General features: G+C 38.4%; 1 protein-coding gene across 2 annotated transcripts in view; it reads right to left on the bottom strand.

Moving 5' to 3' along the window:
• Positions 1-25,285, bottom strand: part of LOC109428914 (protein groucho) — a 140,510-nt gene extending 115,225 nt beyond the window's left edge. Inside the window, exons 1-2 of one of the 2 annotated variants that reach the window (XM_062855365.1) lie at positions 23,983-25,285; positions 10,773-11,465 (exon numbers count right to left, since the gene is read on the bottom strand). In XM_062855365.1, coding sequence (XP_062711349.1) covers positions 10,773-10,820 — 48 coding nt within the window. In that variant the 5' untranslated portion in view covers positions 10,821-11,465; positions 23,983-25,285. The remainder of the gene's footprint in view (positions 1-10,772; positions 11,466-23,982) is intronic. The other variant, XM_062855364.1, reaches the window with a different exon arrangement.
• Positions 25,286-27,280: the final 1,995 nt, after the last annotated feature.

Raw genomic sequence — 27,280 nt, 5'->3', positions numbered from 1 at the left:
ACTTCCAGATCGAAAGATTGGCGATGAAATCAACGAAAACCATTACTTTTCTTTTACTGAAGACCAAAATCTAGATAGTAGACTTATTGAATTGTCAAACATCCACTTCCTTCTCACTGTGTGGCGACCGTGCATGACGAACGACGGCGAGCAACGTGTGCAGGATAAGTTCAAGTGCGATAAAGCTCTCCTCGAATAACGACCGAAACGACAACGGGCGAGGCTGCTGGGATGTGGGGATCCTTGCTCCTCAATGAAAAAGGGTACCCACCCAGAGCCCTGGTGGTAGAGCAGTTGGTGGCGGCGCAAATGTCTGAGTGGTTTCTAGGTTTCTAATGAAAAATGTGCAAAATGGTCCGGTTGTGGCTGACGACGACGGCGTCTGAGTCCAAGTCGGAGTCGGAGTCGCCCTCCGTCTGTCTGCCTGCGCCCATCTGGATAGAATTTCAAAAGGAAACAAAAGAGCAAACGGGAGTACGTACAGTTTGCAACTACTGCGTTTCTTCAAGTGGGTGCTTCATTACAGGCTCGTATCGTCAAGTGGTGCAAGTGCTTCTTCTATGGGCAAGGGAATGGAGAGGTTCTTGAAACGTCTTTTTTTTTCGGAGGAATGAGCGGTTGACTAGAATGAAAACATGGGGGCTGTCCATTAATTACGTAAGGGAATTTTTACGATTTTTTGACACCCCCTCCCCCCCTTGTAAGATTTTTTGTATGACAACAAAAAAATTTTTGTATGGCGCGTAAGATTTCTCAAACCCCCCCTCCCCCCATAAACCCTTACGTAATTAATGGACAGCCCCATGTTGGTCTTGAGTCATTCCGTTTCTAAAATTTTTTCAAAAGATTCTGTCGGAAAAAAGTTATAAAAATAAGTTACGGAGGCCAAGTGTAATATTCTTCAACATTTTTAATAGTTTTCAGTTATATTTGAACATGTCGTAGAAAAGATCGCACATGAGAAAAACAAACATATTATTTTTAAGAACATATGCTACAATTCTCACGTTATCTGATGTTCAACACATTTTTCTCCATGCTACTTTTCAAGACGTTTGACGAAGACATTATCGTAAATCTTCTATCATTCAAGCTGAACCAATTCCTCCGAGTCAACGACTCTCCCATCCTATTACACGTATATCTTTTTCCTCCCCAAAAGACTCAATCCGATCCATTCATACCCCGCGCGGCGCGCACATTTCATCATCAATAAATCTCCCACAGCGAAGTCGGCACCCCATCAACTGGCAAAAAATAACATCATCCTCAATCATCATTGCCGCTGTTCGTCATTGTCGGACTCGGGCCCCATCATACCCACCCCCAACCAGGACCCATCAGAAACTTACTTCATGGAATTAAATTATTCCCATTTAACGAGCTCACAGACGTCGTCGTCCGTCAGATTTCATCCGTTGGTGACGGTGGCTACGACTCAACCCTCGATCATCATTCCACTTTGACTGGTCGGTAGTGCTGACTCAACTTCGACAGTTTGGTGGAAAGCCCGGGGCCATTCACAATCGTCGGCTGTCCATTTTCATCACTGGCTGATTGACTCCCGCTGTCGGTGCGTCTCCCACCACGACCCACAGTCACTAAACAGCAATCTTGATTTTTATCGCCTGACTGTGTCAGTGCCTTACGATGACGACGACGACGACTACGACGATACAAATCGTTGGGAGTGAATCTCCCACAGCGAATGTGAAAATATCGACGTTTCATCAGAAAGAGGGAATTTTCCATGCGTCCCTTGTCATCACGAAGGAAGATTCCCAACAACAACGCGAAGATGTTACTCTTCTTGGATGAAATATCCGACTTCTGGATGAGGGTTTCCTATTTCCCTTCTAAAGCTTCCCTAAATGGTGACGCCGAAGAGTGAGTCTACGGAATGATGTAACATATTTCGAACTGTTTTTAAACTCCGAGGTAATCGAAAACATCGTCATAGATAGACTAGACATGTACGTACAGTTAGTTTTGGTGAGCGAACTATTATAATTTTTCAAGAAAACATGAATAGCAAATGAATGTGGTCAATCTGAGATCTGAGAATATAGAATGTTTAAATCTCATCAATATGTAATGGAGAAGATATTTTAGAAGTTGGGACAAGGCACACAAAAAGTACACGACATATTCCAGAAACTGTAACACTACGGTAGACCTTCAGCCTTTCAATCGTCAAGCCATTTGGAAAGCGCACATGGATTGCTCTTACATGGAGACGTTTTTTTTCCTTATATTTCCAGGGGTTTTCAGGGTGTTGTACTTTGCGGAGCACTTTTTGGTAAAAAAAAAAACTGTAATTTGAATTTTAACAAGTTTGGTGGGTCGAAACTATGGATTCAGATTGGTATGTTGAGGCTCATTATTACATGGGCGTTGAATCTCATACTGTAACTAATTTCAAAAATATTTCACTATATTCGGAATGTTTTAATAAGAAAATTGTTCCTTGTTGGGTATATAAGAAAATTGTTCGTCTCTAATCATAGAATAGAGAAAACTGACGAATTTCTCCAGTAAGGCTTCAAAACTTCACAATATACAATAAAACCCCATTGGAAAATCTTGTATTATTTCTCTGCAATTGAAAGCAATCCAGCATTTTCAATCAAAACACTCTAGACAACCTCATTTGCAAGGCCTAATAACCTAATAAAAATAAAAATTCTGGTAGCTTTTCTGGTCAGTAGTGAAAGAGTTCTTCAAACGAAGGAGCAATTGCTGGTATCATATTGCTAAAAAAACGCTGTACAAATCACTGAAATATTTCTTAGAGGGATTGGATGGTAACTTAGTGAAATCCCAACATCCTCTGAAATATTCCTTTAAGAGGGATTGGATGGTTACTTAATTTTTTTTTATCTTTATTAACGTGTTTTTTAACAGATGTTAGTTCAACACGGGGCCTGGTTACTTAATAAAATTCCAACAGTCTCTTCTAAAAGTTTCTGTTTGCGAAACTAATAAATCCAAAAGAGGCTTCTGTATGGAAAAGTTACAGGGTTAGTACAGGAAGGGTAAAAATAAATCCGCGCCAAATCCTCAAGAGTGTGAGGATAAATTGGCTTTTTTTCTGTTCTACACCTTGTCCTTTTTACGTCCATCATAAGTTGATCTACAAAAAAAAAACTTTCAACTGAAATTAACTAATTTAGTACTTTTTGAAAAAAAAACTTTATTTTGTAATACAGCGCGACTTATCTTGTTTATTGTAAGATTTCTGCTCGTAAATTCGAAGATGTTTCGCCAGAACTTCCGCTCATTTTATTTTTCGAAAATATCCCTCAAAGCATTTGTAGCAATCCATATGGCATTCTTGGAGAAATATCTGTCGGTGCCCGTAAGACAAAATCCCAGGAGAAACATGCTAAACGCTAGTGAATTCGAGAAAAAAACCTTAAAGAAATTTTTCCTTTAAATTCATAAAAGTATCTCTAAAAAACTTATATAAACGGCGACGAGTTTCTTGAAAATTTTGAATATTTTAAAAAAATCAGTACCTGATGCAATATTTTTAGAAGTTTTTTTTTTTAAGCTTCAATTTGAAGAGAATACTCTGAAGGCATGCTTATCTTTAGCTTGAAACATTTTTAAGTAATGCCTAGAAAAATTCTTGTGAGTCATTCTTGGAATCCTTGGAAAGGAATCTTCTAGGAAGAATCCCCGAATAAATGTAGATGTAAAAAAATAAATGTAAAAATATGTAACAAGCGGTCTACTTCTGATTGACGACAATAAATAAATAAAATACCGAAAAAATGCCTAAGCAACCTCTGGAAAAGTTCGCGGAGGAAAAATTTTCAAATTTTTCAAGGTTTGCTTACTGGAGCCCCTTCAAGATTTTCTCCAGCAAGATAGTTTTAAATTCTTACAGGGTTTTTTTTTCTTATTTTTTAAAGGGTTTTCCAAAACATTGTCACGTAATTTATCAAGGAGTGTCTGCTAAGATGCCCCAGAATTTGCTCTACAAATTTCACTCGCAATTCTGGCAGGGATGTATATGGTGTACGCAATTTTAATAATTTCCCTCCAGAGTTTCTCTCTATAGATTTTCTCGGAAATAGAGAATTTCTTGCAAAAATATATAGCGAATCATACTGAAATTTTCATCAGTACTTCTGGTGGATTTTTAGCGGAACTCCTCCAATAGCTTGTGATGAATGGAATCCCTGGAAACAAATATGATTTCTAAGCAACTTGCATTCATCGAAAATCAAAAAAAAGTTCATCATATCCGTAATTGGACAAGTTTCTGCATAATTTCTTTAGTGAATTATTTTGGAATGTTCCAATGTTAATAAAATTGAAAATCCTATAGTTTTGTCAGACACTCTTTCGAAAATTCAAACAATTCTAGTAGTAATTTCTGAGAACGAAGAAATCTTAGATTTTATTCGTAAAGGACAAGGTATTTGGAGTACATAGCTTAAAGTTTCTAGAGAACCGTTTTTTAGAACCGTTGAACGGATTTGGATGAAAATGCATCACGCTAATTGTTCAGTGGTTGTCAACAGCGTGATTGCATCAAAACTAGATTTTGAGTACATATTTGAACTTGATTTTGAGTTTTGAGTCGTTGAAATTTTAGTACGGGCAGATCAATTATTAGGAAGCTTTTCTGGAAATCACACCGATCACGAAATTTATTTTACCAATGTTTTTTTTTAATATATTGAAATAACAGGGTTTTCGAAAAATTAATCAAAAATTTAGAAAAAGGTTCTCCAGATTTTGTAACCGTTGGTCCCAATTCGTGGCTTGTTGGCTCCACCACAAGTTCCCTGTATCCTAAATCCATGACCTGCCAGTAAGCACCTACAACCAAATCCGCACCTTAAAACTGTTTGGACAGCCTTACTGGTGGCCGTAACCTAGCTGTTCGAGAGATAAGCTTGACCGAACCGTACATTTAAATAGCAGTCGAAACATTCGCTCACTCCGACACATTATTTTCGTGTTTGAGCCAGGACAACAACCCCGTTACAAACGGAGTTGACCTAATCGGTGGACCCCCCAGGGTGGAAGGGCTGCCAACTGCTCCGAACCAAGTTGTCAAACTTCGGGTTTTTGCCGAAGTCTGAAAAAAAAAGAAAATTTCTAAAATTGCTGAACCGATTTGGTCAATTCGCATTCCACACTCGACTACCCAAGTGCTTAGTAGTGCGCGCCGTTAGAGTAATTAAAAGTAAATATACCTTTATATTATTTTTTTTATGTGATGTATATAATTTGTAAAGTTCTTTCCGTTCAATTAGACTAGAGCAGTGACAAAAAGGGTTCTTTGTTGAGAACAATAACCCATTGTTAGTCAACGTAACAAAAGGTAATTGTACCTAGCTACTAAAGAGAGAGACAAAGGGTATTAATGGTGGGATACAGGTTCGTAATACCGGGCCTTTTCTTTTCCTTTCGCGGCTTCCGGCGATTCCCGGAGGACATCTTTTTCCTTCCCAGGACGAATCGAACGCCAATTATCAAGGACGTCATAGAAGGCCGGACTTGAGACCATCGTCGATTGGCAAGTAAACCACTATTTTGCGAACTGGGTCAACCGATCACATGCCACGTGGGTGTTTCAACCGAGTGGAAGTCGGAGATTCGTCTCGATCCCGCCCCGCTGGTAGGCCGTAGCCTCTCCGATGGTCCAGCAACAGCCGTATCGATCTCACGCCGCTCACGGCCGTAGCCTTTCCGGTGAGCCCGCAGTACCCGCTTCTATCCCGCCCCGCTGGTAGGCCCTAGCCTTTCCGGTTGTGCGACGCAGCCCTGGGGTTCAGCGAAACTCCGCCCTATCTCGCCTGCGCTGGTGGGCCATAGCCTTACCGGTAGTGTAACACGACAACTACCCCGCCTGTGCCTGCCCACTGGTGGACCGTGGACCCTGGTTATTGTTCCGGAGGATGCTACCGCCGTTAGCCATCAACGTTGATCGCCGCCGCATGCCTGCTCACCGCCGCCAAACGTCTATGTAACCCGCAAGTATACCACTTTCGCCTCTCTCTCAATCCAAAATGCCCAATGGGCGAATAAAAGCATAATGTTAAGTTAACTACCAGTAGTTACGTCATTTAACGGACGCACTCCCTCAGGTTATATACATCTCTTCTACTTTTGGATCGATTCCGTACCTGAAAGGGGTATCCAAGCCTCGGCTTTGGGTAGTCTTCCTTGGAATTCGACCTTATTATTGTTTTGTCCACCTTGGTTATTTGGAACCGGTTGGTTTCTCTTTCCGCTCACTGAAACAAACTGATACTCATTCCAGGTGAGTGATCGGTTTTGCAGTGTTTGAATCGTTGCTATTTATAATTTACGACCCAGTGCTCAGCGACCTTCCTGTCATAATTCCGTCGGAGCAGCTGATAGGCTACAATTTTTATAGTTTTTACACTGAATTTCTTCTGACATTACATGAGGAATTTTCCTAGCTAATTCACTAATAAAGTGCAGTAAAATTTTTATCAAAATCCCATCAGAACTTCTTAGGCAGAGGCAGAAATTCGTCTCAAGCCTTTATCAATCATTCTCTTAGAGACTCTTAGATTTCGTCCTGGAATTGGCATTTTTTTCAAGAATAAATTACTTATTTTTTAGGATTTATTGAGTTTACATAGCTCAACCAAACCGAACTGAGTTCAAGCCAATTTTATTCGGTAGCTTGTTCAATTTCAACAAAGTTTTTTTTTTCATCTAACAATAATAAGAAATGTTTATCAAATCTATCAGAATTTCCACCAGAATCTAATCCAGTTGATTCTTAAAATTGATAGGTTACATAAGTTTATACCGATTTGCTGGAGAGTTTTGACCGGAATTGTATGTTTTGGAATGTTTGACTTTCTCAGTCTAGAAAATCTAAATGATTAAATTGCCATTACCTGATTGAGTATGAGTATTGAACAACACAATAGTTTTTGAAAGCATGTCATCGTTTTAATGCTTCCAGAAACTGCACTTTTAAATGAAATTACCATTTTTCAAAATAAACATTCTTGATCCAGAGGCTTTTAGCTTCAATGGAGGATTTTAAAAATTTGACTAGTTGCCGGAAATTCACACAATTAAAACAAGGTTTTATCTACTTTTTGTGGTGGTTTCCGGTTTTCTCAAAAATTCCGAACTTGATAGCCACCCTATCAAAGTAAAAAATGTTCTAATTTTAAACTAAACTAAACTAATCTAAAACTCTTGTAGAAATTTAAAAAAATCTGTCCCAATATCAGTTACAAGTGAAGCAACTTCCGAAACACTTTGTGATCGAGTTCCTTGGTGAGATATAATGTAATTTATATCAAGGGCCAGATTCTTGATATAAATGACTTCTTGAAAATTCGAAAACATTAATTTTTATTTGACAAGGAATGATGCAAAAAAAAAATACAGGTGTGAAGACGATGTGAATTGTCTTATAAAACACGATTTTTTTTAACAAATTAAAAGACGTTATCGACATTATATCAAAACTTTATTCACAAATATAACGGAGGTAGGGTCTGGGACTATTTGGGCAGGAGCACCTATTTTGGGCACTTGCTGCTATAACTCAGTCAATTTCAAACCGATTGACTTGAATTTTTACACATGCCTAGTTATTGTGCGTGCCATATCGTATATCAAAAATCAAGTCAATAGGTTCAAAATTGACTGAGTTATAGCAGCAAGTGCCCAAAATAGGTGCTCCTGCCCAAATGGTCCCAGACCCTATTCAACAATAACACCAAGAATTCTTTTTCAAAAGTATTTCCACAAAAGTACAATTAAATTATTCTTAAAAAAATACTTCCCATTCAGATTCTGCACGGATTCTACCAGGATATTCGCCTGGAATTCATCCATGAATCATTTCGAAGATTCTTCCTGGAACTCTTTTCTACCTGGAAAAATTCACCATCTTGAAATTCCTTCGGGGTTTCCTCTTCAAAATCCTTCGACGATTCCGTATGGAAATCCTTCAAGAACCTCTCCTTGAATTCTTTCTGGATTGCTCCTGAAATTCCTTCGGGGATTCTTCTTGGAATTCTTTCTGGATTCCTCCAAGAATTTCTTCGAAGTTTCCACCCGGAATATATACCTTCGGCAATTTTTGCTGAAATTCTTCTAGAGGTTCCTCATGCAATTCCTTGGGGAATTCCTCCAGGAATTGCTTCTAGGATTCCCTCAGAAGTTCCTTCGAGAATTTCCCCTGGATATTTTCCGTTGATTCCTCCCAGAAAACTTCTGGGATTCCTTCTCTAATTCCTTTAGAAATACCCGCTGGAATTTCTTTAAGGATTCCTGCTGATATTCCAGCTCGAATTCTTTCAGGGGTCTTTCATTAAATTCCTTCGAGGATTCATCCTGGATAGTTTTATTTGATTCCTCCCAGAAATCCTTGGGTCATTTCTTCTCGAAATCCTTCGGAATTTCCAAGGGGATTCCTGCTGAAACTCCTGCTGGGATACTTTCCTTGGACATTCGTCCTGGAATTCCACTGAAATTAAAATCTGGGAATTTTAGAAGTGTCTGCAGAGATCTCTCTAAGAGTGATTCTAGAATCACCAGAGATTCCTGCAGAAGATCCTTCCGGATTTCATATAGCAGTTCCTGCAGGGATTAGTCCAGGATGTCTTACAGGGATTCATCCACGAGTTACTTCAGAGATTCCACTTGGGCACACTTCGGCGATTCTGCCCGGAAATCCTTCGGGGGTTAATCAGTCTAAACAGTGCGACCTTATTATCAAATTTGAAAGCTTCTAAAGCTTCTAAGAAATCAAAACAAACACTGTGTCAAAATCAAAAATTTATTGTCCTTCAATTGCATTGGACAATAGCAGGTACGTCCTTTAAGTATTTTTTTAGTTTAAACACCGACGTTAACGGAAACTTTTTCATCCATAGAACGTGTTACTGTTAGAAACTAACTCAAACTATTTCATAAAATATTCTGAGAGCCATTCAAGAACTATTCTAAATATCCAGATGTTTCGCCTGAAAATAATTCATGGCGGAGACTTCTTCAGACACTTCTAAAAATCCATCAGAAGCTTTGGAAGCCGTCAAAGATGTTGTTGTAATAATTGTTGTAATAATTGATAATGACAAGAAAAATGATAAAAGTAGTTGATTTTATCAATTTCCAAGATTCATTCAAGATGACTAGGCAAGACTAAATTTATCACGGCCCACTTGCCTAAGGTTCACGGGTTACCAACTGCTCTGGAGAGTGCGATCTGGGAACCTCTGCCACGAACGCAGGAAGGTACTTTACCGACAGCAACCCTGAAGATTCCTTTGTTTATGTCCCCCTATCTTCCTTGGTTGGTTGCTTGGATTGTTAGAACGCTCGTCTCGTATTGCTCTTATATCGTCATCGTCGTCGTCGAGTGAAGCCGACACCAGTAGTATGGGACGGGAGTCGTCGTCTACTGAAGTGCGTATAGAACAACCATTATCGTCTTCCTGTCATCGTCGGCCTCGTTGCCGACGACGACGACGACGACGACGACGACGGTAGCAGTTGAATGACTATGTCTCCCTATTAGGTTGCAGGGAAACGCGTACCGAAGTTAAGGAAGAAGGGTTCTCTCTCTCCTTTTGTAAATGAGCTTGTTTAAGAGGGGAGGAGTAGAGTAGTGTCGTTGTTGGTATTTTTATTACGGGGAAGCCGTCGCCACCGCCGCTGCTACCGTGGCCGCGTGGCTTACGAAGCAAAGCAAGAGATTTGTCAGAATTGAGAGGGGTAAAACGATAATCAAGGTCTTGATTGTGTGAGAGTAATTTATTAGTTTTTCAATTGGCGATGGGAAATATTTCGGTGGATAGGGGTTCCGGACGCTGAAAGAATGAGATGTGGTGGAATTTTTGAGTTCTAGGAGAGGGACAAATGGTTTGGATGTTCTGAGGAATTTCAGATATGTTAATTTCAGACATCAGAACTAACTAGGAATTACTATTCTGTCCATAACAAACTAGTTTTAGAAGGGAAGCACAGCTCTAAGTTCTACAGAAGCACTCAAATATCCACACATGTTTTTCCTAGTGTGTTCGTTTATCTGGCATCCCTGATCCTTAGGATTAGGTTAATATGAGAATTTAGGTTTTATGATGGCTCTTAGAATCTCTTGTGTGAGTGCATTTGATCGGATGATGTTGGAACACTGACTATTGGCGGTCAATCAAGCCAAATTTCAAATATTACTCGTTTCACACTCAATTCCTCCGTGTGAAATTTCTTTTTTGAAACCCGCGAAATGTGATACAACGGTCCATCTCGAGTGCCTCCTCAATTTCACAAGCATCGGCCACTTTAAACCACTCCACACCAGAAAAGCGACGACGCAAAAGACAATCCTCTTGAACTAATACACATTTCCACAAAAGTGGGCTGCCGAACCACGGTCGCAGCCGTAGGGTAAGTATTGAAAAACAGCTGAAGGCAAGTTCCTCTGCGCCACTCGATGGCGCTAATTGGCAATATCAGCAAACAACAATCGCATCGCGTAGCCGCACTTGAGAGAGTTTGAACCCAGCATCGCCCGAATCGCGACACGATTGGCGCCCAACCTATGAAGCTCCCATCCCCCAAGTCATCGCCACCGCACAATCGCAATCACTTCACAGCAGATCTGATCGCTGCTGGCTGAGGAACTGTGAGCAAATGTTTATCAACAGTCGTCGTCGTCCGTCACAGTCACGGTCAATAAAAAGTCACTGGAGGTGTGTTAAAAAAGCCGTTTAGCGAAGAGAGCTCGCCGCAGCTCGTTCTGCACTTACCGGATGTCGGGCGACGGCCGCCGCGTTGATTCCTGAATTGGGATACATCGCGCCTCACTTTTTGCTTCGATGGAGGGATTATCTTCACTAACGAAATTAGTCGTTGCTATTGTTGTTCACACTGCTGCACTGCACTACACTGCACTGGAGCTTTTCAGCGGTTTCTTTCTCACACGCACAACCGATTAACCTTGCAGGGGGGCAACACTGGTAATCCACACACTCAGCGCTGACAGCAGAGGCGACGGCGGCTACCGACGACGGCAAAGAGATTTCGGCTTGATTTCTGGTAGACAGCTGCCAGCAGCACCGAGAACGGCATATTTAATCGAATTATCCCGAATTCGATTCGACGGCTACGGAAATTTTCCCGCGGAAGACGACTTCACTGTGTTTAATTATCCACACTTTTTTCACACTCTGATTTCTCTGTGAACACTGCGAATCTCACATGTGATCGAAATTTTCCCCTATTCGGTATCTTCCACTATACTGCTCTTCGAACAAAGAGGCCTAATTTCACTTTATTTCCTCTCGAAAAACAACTTATTACACTGAACCAAAAAAGCAGCAACCACACTTCTCGTTAAAACACTTCCGCGCTGATGGGTTGTGATTATCCTCTGATGTTCTCCTTCGTTTGTTGTTCGGCGCGTTCAATCCAATAGTTGTTGGTGGTGGGAAAACGAGAACCTACGGGAAAAGAAAGAGAAAGAAAAGGGGTAATGAATTAATCAGAATCTGATAATTACGGGATGCTTAGTTGGATGAGCTGAGCATCCGTTGGTGGTAATGAGTAGACAATCTATATTTAAAAACTCACTCATTCGGAAGAGAAACTTATCTAATCTTAATTTCCTGCGTATGATGAGTTTTGATAATATAAATGCGTTCCATTGTTGATGATCATCATATATCGATATTCGAATAAATCAATAAAAATACGTTGGTAACTCTATCTTTACAACAAACAACTTCTTAGAGATACTAGTTTGACTTCTAAACTCTGAGCCACGTGGACTTTGTTCAGTTCAGTTCATCGACTTCCAATGGGAACTGAATCGTTTAGCATGTTATTTATCAAAAAACCCAACAGTGAGTACGCAGAAAAAAGCAAAATTTAAATCTCGCTTCGCTATTTATTTAGTCTAATTCCAAATTCCAATGAATGCCTCTTCTTTTTGCCTCTGTAGAGACCAGACTACAAAAATAACAAAGCAGTGGCGACAACGATGGCAGCAAACAGCAAATACCAAACAGCAATCTCTATGTGAAACTGAGCCGACGGCATTTTTTTTTTCCTCTACACTGAAAGGCGGCTTGCAGTAATGACAAGCATAAAAATGTTTTTAAATTTACCATGGCAAAACATGATCATCGACCCACCAACGCTTCTTGTGTGCGTTTTGTTTCTTCTCACATCAACCTGTTCGATAGCTGAGTGGTAGCGTGCGAGCCTGGTGATGGCAAGGTTCTTGGTTCGAATCCGGTTGCCAACAGAAACTTTTTTTAATTGAAAATGTAGTCCATGGTAAAATTGAAAACATAATTCTGTTGATTTGAAACGAAACTCAGTCTGCACAAATCAAGTGGCGTTGTGCATTTATGTTGACCCTCAGAATAGTAATTTCAACCGCAAGCCGTCTTTCAGTGTAGTCTAGTAGAGCGACAATACCGGCGGCGGCGTCAGCTTCTGTTTATTCATCACTCAACCGTCGCCGTCGCTTGCGTCACACTTTGATTTGAAAAAAAAAATACGAGGAATATTGAACAGTCTGTTAGTCGGTCGGTAGCAGAAGTGCTGAGATTTATCTAAACAAAGCTAACCGACGCGACGAAGTCTTTCAAAGTTGCATTGAACAATGCAAATAACGCTTCGATATTGTTTGTACATATTGAAAAATAATAGCATTTTTTGAGCCTGGGTTCAGTGAATCGGATACGATTCTGTCGGTTCTAGCATGCGATGTTTTTTTCTCATTCCAGTGAGAGAAATGCTGGAGCAGGGATGCCAGATGAGCAGACGTGTCTTCAATTGGGATGCTTATAGCGATTAAAAAAAATTATGTTGATCGAATGATAATATTTGTCAATATAGAGCATTTAGTTTACCACTGGACTTACGCACAGTTTTTCACGAGTGCGAAAACGTAAATAAAAGAATGCGATTACACCAAATTAGCTCGGTGTCCTAATTAGCATTAGCAAGTAAAGAGAATCGCCTCCTTCCCGTCCGTTACCAAAGCACAGAGATTTGGGGCTAATCACTGATTCTAAGTCAACATTGACGCAATCCACCAACGGCCGAGAGCTGTCGTGGCCACGTCCTTGCAACAGCTGAGGGATGGGAAAGTAAGATTAGTAGGACACCTAAGAAAGACATGCAGAGACCAATACGTCCTCTCAGGCCTAGGTGCTACGAGAATTTTATTATTGTTAATGGAAGGGTTAAGTCCAAAGGATACGTTTGGTCAACGTTTAGGCACCACAACGATGTACATAAACAGACTAATCGGATTATACAAATTCCAGTACTCTTGAGACGAAATTGTTGACTGCCATTTGCGAAGGTGAATTCCGGAATAAGACAAATTCTCATAACAATCGCGAATTATCCGGAGATCAATTTACAAGCACTTTCCGAGCCAAAATTTACAACACCAGCCGTTTCTCAATTCGGCCGGCCATAATCAAAACAACGTGGAGCAAAGAAAACACGTGATAGTTTCGAAAATGCAGCCGCTCGCGCGCACAGCCTGCACCGATCCCCAAATCAGCTCAGTGTATTCAGAGCATTTATTCAGCATAGGGCAAAAAATAGTGCGCCGAATACATCACTGGATTAGATGAAATCGCTCCCTTTTTTTACGTATTCGTACTTATGAAGACTGAGTGCGCAGTCCAGTGGTGAACTAAATGCGCAATGCAATCTTTGCTTCGATGGTGAAATCAATACAACAGTTCTCGCGTTACATTTGAAAAGGGCCTATCCTTAAAATGTAAACAAATCGATTTGGATACCATTCCATAGCATCTCCCAACAGTAACTTACTGTGCAAACATCACCCGCGTAATCGTAAACCTTATCAGAATAAACCCCATCTTCAAAACGGCCAATCACTGCTTTTTTTTTCATTCATTCATAAGCCCGTGCTCCAAATGGACCAGTAACGGAAAAAATTTTTTTACATTGGTAGGCCTTCTCGTTTAAGAGGCCGACAACCGAAAATTTTCCGAAATGGGCCGAGCCTTGATTCGATGTCAACAACAGACTCACTCGGGTGGCCAACCCACGCTAAGCAAATTTTAGAAAGACTCATAATAAGGCCTACACCGGGTGAAACTTTCCAAATTAGCTTAACATGTTTATCTATAATTTTTCATACTTTTTTGATAATTTTTAATGCAATCTTGATTATTGATGCACAGATACATTCAATCTTGTGTCATTAGAACGGAAAGCATGTTGAAAAATTCTCAAACTGTGAAATACGAATAGGAAATGTGATGGAAATTTTTTGCATCGATTTTTCTCAATGTTTACGTTCTAGGGATAGGCTCTTTTCAAATGTAGCGCGTGAGTTTTAGTTTCCGCATATAAAATGACAATTCCATCGATTGAATGACAGCTCGCTCCGAAAAAAAAGCCCTGATACAAACTTCAAATGAATTTTGAAAAGTTTTTTAAACATATGAAATTTTGGATTTCGATTCATTCTCGGATTGAAATATTCTGATTATGGAATAATCTGGATACCCTAGAAGAACCCAATTTTTGTGAACAAAATGACTGTTCCATCAACACCATGACAACTCACCCCAAACAAACTTCAAATGCATTTGAAATTTAGGATTTGGAATGATTTTTTAGGGGAGATTCAAATTGTGAAATAGCATCGATACCCGTGAAACCTAATAAGAAAACATTCTGTCATTCAAAGACATTTTAAAATCTGAAAACGATTTATTTGCAGGGATGGAATAATTCACTTGCAAGTAGTTACAACTACTTGTTACTATCTCAGTTCAGAAGCATGTTATCGAAAATCGGTGTTTGTAGAACATTAACCATGTACCTTTTTCTAAAACGAATTACATAAGGATAGCACAAGCACATTAGAGATCTATGAAGACATTCATCCTAGCATTTATCCTTGTTTCATACTTGTGGGATCATTCATTTACAATTAGTCTGACACAAATTTCGATTTTCTCTAATGTCACCCCCCCCCCTCAAAAAATTTTGGTCGGAATTCGACATTTTGAGGGGGGACACAAATAAATTATTCAAAAATTTAAAAATTTTGAACTGAAATTAAAGTTATCGAGAAAATTTCTTAACAAATCCGATGCGTTTTACGATTTTGCCTTATTGTTTGGGTAATTTTGACGAGCCAACGAGCAAAGTGACAAAAGAAGAAAATGAGATTTGTTCCGGCCTTAGTTACATTCACTTGCCATGAACTCGCTTAAGAAACATTCAATGAAAATACAACGGATGGAGAACTTTTTCAAATTTGTTTTACCTGAAACTTTGTCATTTATCTGGTGTAGTGTTAATATTTTTAACCGTAGTAGGATATTGGGATCAAAACGACCCAGACAGGCACGCTAAACATACACTACACCATCGTGGTGCGAACAACCTATAATCTTAGGAGGATTAAGGCAACAGAAGTACACGAACACAACTCTCAACGAAGTGGATCCAATCTAACTTTTGTTATCACGATCTGATCACTGCGAATGATCTGTACTGTGACTTCTGATTGCAAGTGAATTATTCTATCCCTGATCTTAGGTGGTTTTTTGAACTTGCAACTCTCGAAATAATTTGCGATAAAATTGGTAAAAATCTACACTGAATACTTTCGAAATTCCTTATTTGTTGGCCTTTAAGGGGTCATTCAAAAATGACGTCCATAGCTTAGGGGGGAGGGGGGGTTTGAGAAAGTGTGACACTCCATGTATAAGGTATACGAAAAAGCGTGACAGAGCGGGGAGGGGGGGTCTAAAATTCCCGAAAAGTGATGGACGTCATATTTGAATCGCCCCAGAGGCGGAGTTTTTGGAGTAGTTTCTAGTTGAAGGAAGCATTAACCCTCTAATACCCAAATTTTTGATTTTGATCTAAATATCATTTTTCGTCATCTAAAATCGATTTAAACATGTTTTGGAAGATGATTCTTTTAATTCTCGATTTCGTGAAATTCAGTTTTTGATTTTTCTAATTTTTAATTTTGAACATCCTCACACTTTTATATTTTTCCTGGAAGCCTTTTTGGGGTACGGATTTTTTTGAGATAAAACCATTTTGAGATTTTATGATTATTGTTGAAATATTTTTATTTTTTTTTTCATATAAAATTTTATTTTCCTTGTAATTTTCAGGAAAATAATTTTAGAGTGTATTTGATTCCCTTAAAATATTAAACTAGGATAGAATGATTTGAGAAAAATTTAAAATATGTTAATTGTAGCGATTCAATACAAAATAAACAATGACTTCTAAAAGGTGACCAAAACATCAATTTTTCAATGATTTTTAAAAAATTCAAATATGCTTTAAAATACACCAAAAACCATTTTGAGATATACAAAACAGTCCTAAATATCAGGCAAAAATATAAAAATTTTGATTTCCCACGAAACAAAAATTACAAAAATGCTCAAACCATACCCCGTCTAAAGGCGGGGTTTGGTATTAGAGGGTTAAACATGACATCCACATTGTTTCTGGAATTAGAATGTTTATACAGAAGTACGATGCGTGTGGGACGCCCAGGTGAACATATGTGTTAGTTTTAGTAACAATTATAAACAAATATAGATTCTACACAAAATTTACAGAATATATAACACAAAATCTGGTTAATTTTCATAAAGCACCCCTTCGCAAAATCGATAAAAAAATACAATTGCTCTACGAAGCTTTCATTTTTATGTTTTGTGCTCACGTAAGAACAAAATGACATTCACGAGACGCGACGCGAGACAAGACATAATACTTAGAGTAGGGTGGGGCAAAAGTTCGACCTTAGTTGAAAATTCAACCTATTTCAAAAAATCGAAGCAGATACAAATAAATAAATACCGTGTGGGGATTCTACCATCCATGAGCTAAAATTTTGCTGAACAAAGTTACGCCAAATGTCTTTTCAATTTTGAGTTACAACACTTTTTGTATGTGTGTTTTATTCGAACTCTTGCCCCACCACTGGGGCAAAAGTTCGAATCTAGTGTTTGTGGAATTTCGTTAACCGTAGCACACTATTTTGACACTTTGGTAATAGGAATACCTGAAACCACTTAATATTTGATGTTAGAACTGGAATACACTTTAAAATTCGATTTGGATTTTACCCAAATCAGGGTTAAATTTGCTACACCAAAAATTAGTAGTTTTCCGCCAAATTCAGATAAAACAACATTTTTTTCAACTTTAATCGAATTTTCTCACTAATTCCATCACTCTTAGAGATAATATGTACATTTTGCAGAATTTTAGTTTTATACCTAAAGTTGCCACATGACTCGAACTTTTGCCCCACAATTCGAACTTTTGCCCCACTATGTGTAAAATACGATTTCCAAATCTTTTTTGCAAAAAGTTATACATGCTAGAGCATCTTCAAAATATACCTAGTTACGCCCCAAAATAAAATATCGAATTCGATTTCATTAAAATTTCATTCCATGCGTTGGAAGGGCCATCGCATGTTACAATTTTTTGATCAAAAACCAACATTTTGTCATAATTTCTCGAAATATAGATCAATTTTTATGATTTTTGGAGTGAAAGACTCTTTTTCAAAAAGGGTTCGAACAACCTTGACACCCGAAAGAAATAATTTGATTTGAGCTCAAAAACTTCAAAAGAAACTCTTGCCCCACTCGAACTTTTGCCCCACTTTACTCTATCGTTCTTACAATCGTCAAGGATTTAAAAAAAACATACCCTTTCTGTCGACCGGTTTCGGGCGCGATATTACCTGTTTTCGGGACAATTCTGTAGACGATGTCTGTCGAATATGACGAATATCTGTCATTTCACAACATGTTCTTCTAGAGAATGCAATGCAATTCTTCGAGATTCCATCTAACACATTTTATGAACTACCAAGAAGCTTCGATTTTTATTTAAGAAACATTGCCGTGATTTTCTGCACTTGAAAAATCATGGGCATTGCTCTAAAAGATCAGCAAAAAATAAATGATTTTACGGCTAAGGCAACAGCCGTGACTACAAGAGTATTACTGGAAATCCAGCAGAGGATCTGTCAGATGTTCGCTATAAAATTCGTTAGAAAATACCTTTAAAGTTACTCCAGGAATTGTAAGGATATTTCTGAATTCATATTTTATTTAGGAATAATTTATAAACTTAATAATCTTCTCTGTCAGCTTACAGGTTACTGGAAATTCTCCATCCAAAAACACATTAGGCACCCATTCGCCAAGGAAATCTTTCAAGGACAAACGTCGTGAAACTTCAGTTCAATATTGTACAAGAACCACACAAACACGAATGTCAGGAAGTAAACATCTAACGTTAATATAATTTTTGGTTCTTGCTCATTCATAATAGGAGTAAAGAACGATCCGATGTGGTTGTACAGTGTATTGTGCAATTGGAGCGCTTAAAATTGTGACTAGGTACAAATGCTAGCGATTGTGGCGGCAATTTTGGGAAGCTAACGAGTTTGGCCTTGAGAAGTGTCTAAAGAATTTCATTTTGTTTTTCAATACCTTATTGAAATATTCAACCATAAATTCTCCTAAAAGATCCATGAAAAAGCTCCCAATAATGCACCTGAAATCGAGTCAAAGTCTTTCACAGGATTTATTTTTTGCAGGAACTCTGTATATAACTCTGTGATCTATGGATAGTCAAAACTCAGTACCAAGTGAATTAATGAATGTGCACAAGCAGTATCTACGTCCCTTCAAAAATAAGCGTAAAAATTCACCTAAAATCTATATGTGTAGAAATGCTACAAGATTCCCTAGACTACGAAGCCAAAACCTCCAAAACATAGAATTTCCAGTCGAAAATCATCAGCAGAGTTAAAACTTACTTATCGAAAGGGCAGTTGATAAATATGATTAAACTGAGTAGAACGATTGAACATTGCTTTAAAAGTTTCACGATGCACATCTCTAAAAAAGATATTTGCGCAAATAGTACATCTTTTGTTTACTAGTTCACAAAGGCACAAAGGCAGAGCAATTTATCTAGTAAGATAAGCTTGGGACTGTGACCATTGTTTCTACTTAACGTTGATATTCCATACATATTTCTAATTTGCTAATATATAACATCATTTCTTCATGTCACGACGCAAAACCGCGGACAAATTTGTGCTAGCCCTGAAAATTTAAATTAGAAGGACATCCTCAGATATTCCTATGATTCGCTCCAGGAGTTGCACAGGATATGCCTCCAGGAATTTGTCCAAAGAGTTTTATCAAGAAGTTCTAAATATTTCTCCAGAAATTGCTTCGAAGGTTTCCATAGAAACTCTCATGCGACTCCCACCGAAATTTCTTCTATGATGAAACCGAGAATTTCTACGAAATTTGCTCTAGACATTTCTCAAAGGATTCTTTTAATGATTAAAAAAAAGGAATCTCTTAGAAAGTCCTTCAGATATTCCTTCAAAGTGCTTCCTTTTAAAGTTCCTCCACCTCAAAAATTTGATATTAATGCGATGATTCTTCCTAGAATTCCTCCAGAAATGACCAATGTAGACAGAAGTTACTACAGATTAAGATTAGGTAACAGATTGGCAATATTTAATTTCCGCTGTAACACATACTCATGTATGTTCTTGTTACAGTTTACTCTATGCCTAGGTAGACAATGTTGTTTGTTCGGGATAAACCGACCCACCAATAGATATTTTGCTAATTCGGATTTCTATGAATTCAGTGATGACTCATTATTGTATGAGGTTTTAACACTGAAAGGTTTAAAAAGGTACTAGCCATATGCCACAGTATTCTTTATTTTTCCGAAGATTCTTTCAAGGGTCGGGTGTCTACTCAATTATGAAAATGAATTTCCCTGATATTTCCAGGATTTTTCCAGGTTTTTGAAAGTAATTCCAGGTTCAAGAAACTTTAACAAATCGACTAAACTAAACATGATTTCAGATTTCTAGAAATTCGTGGAAACGCACTTTTTGGGAAACTTCTAGTTCCAACTATAATGACATTTATGGACAACATCCCACCAGTATTTAGGGCGGAAGCACGCGATGATTTTCTGATGGAATTCTTAAAATAATCCTAACGATACTTTATGAGAATTTTCTGCATAATTTGATGAAAATTTTGTTTATCAAGTTCTGAAGGAATTTAACCAGGAAAACAACAAGAAATTACACTTTATTTTTATAAAAGTTAAGCTTGGCAGTTCCACCAGATAATCTTTCGAGTAGTTCCTAACCAAACTTTCTTAAATATTGTCAGAAATTAAACAAATTGCAGCTAACGATTTTGAACAATCCTCCAAGAAACCATCACGCATAGCTTCAGTTAATGCGCACGAGACCTTCGTTGGTTTCGCAAATGAATCGCTCAAATATGTATTTTTCAAGAATTTCGCTAATTTTTTCTCTCAGCGATTTCTCCTTTTATAGAAATTGCTGGCAAAAATTAGGATATGTTTATTTATATATATTAATAGAGAAAAATGTATTAAATCAATAGTTTTGGTTGTCTATAGTTTCACTCTTGAAAGAAGTAATTGACAATTCAGAATATACTAGTAAGTTGGTACCCATGTTCTAAAACTATTGCATAATGTCCATCGAAAATAGTCTCTCTCGAGTTCTTTAAAATATGTGGAGCTCAGAACCAACTATGGGAAAAAGGGAGTAGACAATTATTTTCAACATTATTTAAAATAATGTATGAGTTGTTCTAAAAACGTTTCAGAAATAGTCAGAAAAATATTCAAAACTTCTTCCAGAAGTCATCTATTTAATTTCGCTAGAAATTCTAACATCGAATCCGCCAGGAGTTTCGATTGATCAATCATATTCTGCGGGAGTTGCAGGAACTACGATTAAAATATTTCTTTAAGTTCCTTCAGGCATTTTACAACATCTACAGGCAATTGCGAATTTGTCAGGCAAACCTCAATAAATCCTGCTTTACAGTTAGTTCATTTACATGGAATTAAAGAAAAATAGCTTATAAAATTTAGGTCACTAAGCCAATATTTAACGCTGTAATTGACTGAGAGATTTGAGAATTCATAATCTTAACTATAAAAGCATGTGGACTGAATTTTCTGAAAAGTAGTAAAGCATAAAATTGGAGATTGCTGTGGAAAAAGTACAAGTTAGTATCAACGTCAAGGTTAATGAATATCTGATAAATAATAATTAACGAGATCCCTTAAAAGGAACTTGTTTCCACTGGGATTTCTTTTTTGTTTTTTTTTTTTGTTACTAACGAGCGGGTAGTTAGTAGCGGCTCAGCCGAAATTTTTATTCCCTTTGAGGCATTTTTAACTGAAAATTTGGATTGAAATGATAAACATAGATATTCCCTGATTGTCACCAGAATTCCCTGAGAATTCCAGGATTTTTCCAGGTCGAGTAAAATTCCCTGATAATTCCAGGTTTTCCAGGTTTTTCCAGGTAGTAGACACCCTGAAATAAATTGCAACGAATTTTCCATCAGGAGTTTTTCTAATGCTGCTTCTGAAAGTTAGACCGAGAACACCGTTATATATTCAGAAGATCTCTCTTCATCAGGAGTTTTTTCTAATGCTGCTTCTGAAAGTTAGGCCGAGAACACCGTTATATATTCAGAAGATCTCTCTAAAAGTTCTCTCCTAGACCAAGATTCGTCCAAAACTTGCTTCAGAAAGTCTTCCGATGATAAATTCCAAAGATATTTTCATAAATTTCTCCATAAATTCTTTCTAGAAATATGTAAAGAATTCTTCTAGAAACTTTTTCAAGGATTATTCTACAAATTTCTGCGAGAATTTACTAGAAATTGATTCCTAAAATCCTCTATAAATTTCCAGAAATTCTTTAGTGAAGTCCTTCAGATTTTTTTCCATACCCTCGGAAAAAATATTGAACAAGCTCAGCCGGGAATTCATCCAGCAAATCCTGTAGCTCAAATAGTTGCTGTAGCCAAGGATGGGATCATTCATTTGCAATCATTTACATTCACTTGCTGTTAACTCGCTTCAGAAACATCGTAGCAAAAATCAATGTATGAAACACTTTTTCATTTTTGTTTTACCTGAAACTTTGTAGAAGAATATATTAGCACAGACAAACAGACGTAACACTCTGATAATTCCCATCGTACACCGATTTAACGGTCTTTTTCAAAATTTGATAGTTGGCCAACTGCTCAACCGTGGGGCTCGCATAGTTTTTGTTCGAGTTTGACGTTTGCTCACTACCGCCACCTAGTTGGTGGTCGGCCAAACATAGTCATTTTAGCATTGGGCGAATATGTTTCCGTGACTATGATTTGAATCGAAAAATGTTCGAAGTGTTACGTCTGTTTGTCTGTGATATTAGCGTAAAATCAATAGTTAAGTCAACAGAAGGCAGTAAACGCAACTCTCCACGGCGTGAATGTAATTTACATTCACCGTGTGGAGAGTTGCCTTCACAGCTCTCTCACAACTTTGGTATGCGTGTGCGACCCCAATGTTATTCGGCAAGCTTTCGGCAAAACTACAAGGTTGAATTCATCCATGTTTTTTTTTTTTCAGAATGTTTCTCTTTTTTTTCCAGAATGTTTCTCAGTATTCCTCTGCGCAACGCTTTTTTTTAATGTATTGTTCAACACCAAAGAAATCTTGGATCGATTTTCTCGAGAATCGCGAATTTGGCGAATGCTGCAACAACCTTTTAAGGCGAAACTGGAAGCATTTCCTCATTTTTTGGTTTTTGATTTTTTATTAAATAACGAAGCATTTTTTTCAAAATCGGGTTTCGTGCACATGTAGAGTATGGATCAGGGTATCTTCTGATTTTTTTACGCGGTAGAAAATGTTTATCGTTTTTGCAGAAACCATTTTTGAACAAAATTTCACTAAAAAATGGTTTCTGCAAAAACGAAAAATATTTTCGATCGCGTAAAAAAATCAGAAGATACCCTGATCCATACTCTACATGTGCACGAAAACCGATTTTGAAAATATTCCTTCGTTATTTAATAAAAAATCAAAAACCAAAAAAATGAGGAAATGCTTCCAGTTTCGCCTTAAGTATTTAAATTACAGCAGAAGTAAAAAATGCTCTAACTATTGGTGTTTTGTTGTTGCATGAAAAAGAAGAAGAAGAAGAAGAGCGATGATGTTTTGAAAAATCCCTATCCCTATAACACAGGGGAAGATTTCAAAATGCCTCTATAAAATCTAAAACAAAATCTTATTAAAAATGGTTTGATGTACGGTGTTAGACTTTGGACGGACTACAAATTAAGTTCCTTATCAAGAAAAAAATGTTAAATTTAAATTTATACGTTCAATATGTAGTCCGTCCAAAGTCTAACACCGTACATCAAACCGTTTTTAATTAGATTTTGTTTTAGATTTTAAAGAGGCATTTTAAAATCTTCCCCTGTGTTATAGGGATAGGGATTTTTCAAAACATCATCGCTCTTCTTCTTCTTCTTCATGCAAAAACAAATCACCAATTACTCAGTGCTTAAACCACAATACAGTATGCAGACATCAAATTTTGAATATATTTCACCTGGCATCCCTGCAGTATGCCAATTGTTCTGCCGATTTTGACATGCGATGTTTTTTTTAATCTCATTTCAGTGAGAGAAGCGAGAGAAGTGCTCTACGAAGCTCTCATCATTATGTGTCAACACGCAGAACTCGATGTACACAGCGCAACGAGTAACTTTCACGCAGCGACCGAAAAGACAAAAGAATTTTCACGCAGATTTGTGTAACACCGGATCAACACAAAAAATGTGCTGATCCGGTGTTACACAAATCTGCGTGAAAATTCTTTTGTCTTTTTGCTCGCTGCGTGAAAGTTACTCGTGCGCTGTGTTGTTTCATTTAAGGGTGAAGTTTGGAAGAACAATAGGCGCAATTTTCGATTCTCAGTGAAATATACCACCGCTCGTAATGGATTCCTATATTCAAAATTTCATAAAACATTCATTGAAAGTTTCATTATCCCTTTATTCCGTGAATAGAACCTACCTTTCACTGATTCAAACTACCGTCGGCGTAATCCAATCTTGTGGGGTTCACGTTCTTCTTCTCGTCAACAACTCGTCACTCAATAATCTCAACGACACTTTTCTCAAGTAGTTGATGCCGCTTCTTCGGCCAATAATATCACTGACTTTTCCCTAAACGGTTCACTTATCTTCCTACGTATATTAATCAACGGTTTTAATTCCCGCGTGAATATACTGCTCGTCTCGCACAATCACTGAGCCACGACGGCATTCACGACACCAATCAACAAAGGCGGAGAACGACGGCGGACGGTGACCCAAAATGTCAAACACGCGTCCGATCGTTTAGGAAAAATTAAAGCACACCAACGCTCGCTCACTTGCTTCGTTCGGCTTGGCTTTCTCTGCGGCCGTGTTTTCGTCTTCTTTTGCTTCTTGTTGCACTCCTCCCCCCTCAACACACTACAACTTGATTAGTCAAACTATTTATAATCCCACTCGCCCCGCATCCGCATCAGAGAGCACCATCAGCAGCTCAGAGCTCACACCATGTGGGACTTTCGGTTCGGCGGGCGACTCAAACGAATGACAACCGCTCCAGAGGGGCGTCGCGGCGGTAGCGGTTACAAACGGGTGGCGGTTCGCCGGTTTGAATGAATTAAAAGCTGTGGTGAAACGGAAGATCTGCTCTGCTCCACCACTGTCACACGCTCACACGGGGCAGAGGAGGTAACGGGTGGGTGGCCGTGTGGTTACACACCGCAGAATACCCCACTCAACCAGCACACTACTCACCGACACACGTCTTCTTCTTCTACCCGCTCTCCCCGCACGAAGAACACTCACACACACGGTCGGGGTAGGTCACTGTGGGTGATGATGGCGGCGGCGACGCGCGTCCCGCTAGACCAGAATACGCGACCAGGCGCGGCGGAACAACGCGCGGTTTCACTTTCTCTCCCTCTCTCACGCCACACACCACGCGCTCCAATCCAACAACAACAACGGTGGCGACGGACGGCGCGCTCGCGGTAATTCAGCAGCACGGCTCACTCGCGCGGTTTACTTCTTTTGTACGGTACCTAGAGGCCTGTACACGACAACGGCGACGACGACGCTGGTTGATTGCGGCGGGAACGAATACGGAACGATCTGACCGGGACCAACGCTGCACTACTACTGACTGACTGGGTAGGCTTGAGCCATGAACGGAGCGCATGGTGCGCCATGCTGCTGGTGCTGGGAAACCGTTGGACGATGGTGGTAGTGAGCTGCAATGGCCGAGCAAACGGTAGTTTGGCGCGGCGGAACCAACACATGCGCTGGGATCGGTGTGTTGGTGCGACGATGGCGTCCAACGGTACCTAGCAGAGCTAGAGCAAGCATGGTTCTTTCGTTCATTCAAAGGACTCAAGCTGGGCCGACTGACGATACGGAGAGAAGCGTTGATGGGCCAAAGAAGCATTGATTGTGTTTGATTTGGATTTAAAAAAATAGAGTTGTGTCTATAAGGACCCTACAGGGATTCATGCATACACGGTGCTTCATTTACCGTTATAATAAAATAAAAATGACCATCAAAACCTTAAACGCCATTCTTTTTCTTTATCATTCCTACACCTCTGGACAAATTTTTAAAAAAATCGTTAGACGAAATTTTGAGTTACGCCCTTTTAAAGGGCCTAACCCCTAAAAAATCAGGGTTTCTATAGAAAAACATCATATTTCATAACGGAAGCATGCTTCTGCCAACAAAATTTGAAACGCCATTCTCTTTCTTTATCATTCCTACACCTCTGGATAAATTTTTAAATTAATCGTTAGACGAAATTTTGAGTTATGCCCTTTTAAAGGGCCTAACCCCTACAAAATCGGGGTTTCTATAGAAAAATATCATATTTCATAACGGAAGCATGCTTCAGCCAACAAAATTTGAAACGCCATTCCCTTCCTTTATCATTCCTACACCTCTGGATTTTTTTTTAAATAATCGTTAGACGAAATTTTGAGTTACGCCCTTTTAAAGGGCCTTACCCCTTAAAAAATAGGGGTTTCTATAGAATACCATCATATTACATAACAGAAGCATGCTTCAAAGTCCCAAATAATAAAAAAGTATTATAATCAATGCTACAATTTGATACTATGCACTAATATTGACTTCATTTTGTATAAAAATTAGCCATAACGCCAGTATAAGGGAAGTATTCTTTAACCTGTAGGATACGGACGTTGTTGGCTACATTTACTATTATAGCCAGAACAATATACAATGAAAAACATAAACGACAGTTCATTTACTTTTTCACTAATATAGTTATTGCACACCCATAGACTGAATTTCAAAAAAAATGTCGATCAAATTCTCCAGTTACGCCCATTTGAAGGTCATAAGTACTTATTATAAAACTTAGTTTCATTTAATCATGTTTATTCTTCGGTAACGTAGTTTAGCAGTTACATATAGAACTATCATTACAATTGATCATCTCAATCCTTATTTTTGTATGTTTATTAATTGAAAACGGCATTCACCAATAAAACTAACGAATGACAAAGGCGCATGTCATTGCTTGTTTTGTCTATAAAAAAGCAATACAAAAATCTTACGTCCCACGCTATGAATGGCAATTGATACAACAATGATTGCTTCCTACATGTTTGAAAATACTTCCCTTATATTAGCGTAATGGCCATTTTTTATACAAACATCAATACAAATAGCCAATACAAGCGCATAGTATCAAATTGTAGCATTATTTATGATACGTTTTATTACTTGGGACTTCAAGGCATGCTTTTGTTATGAAATATGATGATTTTTTATAGAAACCCTGATTCTAAAGGGGTTAGGCCCTTTAAAAGGGCATAACTCAAAATTTCGTCTAACGATTAATTTAAAAATTTATCCAGAGGTGTAGGAATGATAAAGAAAGAGAATGGCGTTTCAAATTTAGTTGGCAGAAGCATGCTTCCGTTATGAAATATGATGTTTTTCTATAGAAACCCTGATTTTTTAGGGGTTAGGCCCTTTAAAAGGGCGTAACTCAAAATTTCGTCTAACGATTTTTTTTAAGAATTTGTCCAGAGGTGTAGGAATGATAAAGAAAGAGAATGGCGTTTCAAATTTTGTTGGCAGAAGCATGCTTCCGTTATGAAATATGATGTTTTTCTATAGAAACCCTGATTTTTTAGGGGTTAGGCCCTTTAAAAGGGCGTAACTCAAAATTTCGTCTAACGATTTTTTTAAAAATTTGTCCAGAGGTGTAGGAATGATAAAGAAAAAGAATGGCGTTTAAGGTTTTGATGGTCATTTT

Source organism: Aedes albopictus, chromosome 3 (assembly GCF_035046485.1).
Source record: "Aedes albopictus strain Foshan chromosome 3, AalbF5, whole genome shotgun sequence".
Lineage (NCBI taxonomy): Eukaryota > Metazoa > Arthropoda > Insecta > Diptera > Culicidae > Aedes > Aedes albopictus.
Note: the sequence above shows the minus strand (reverse complement) of the source record. Positions and strands in the feature narration are given on the sequence as shown.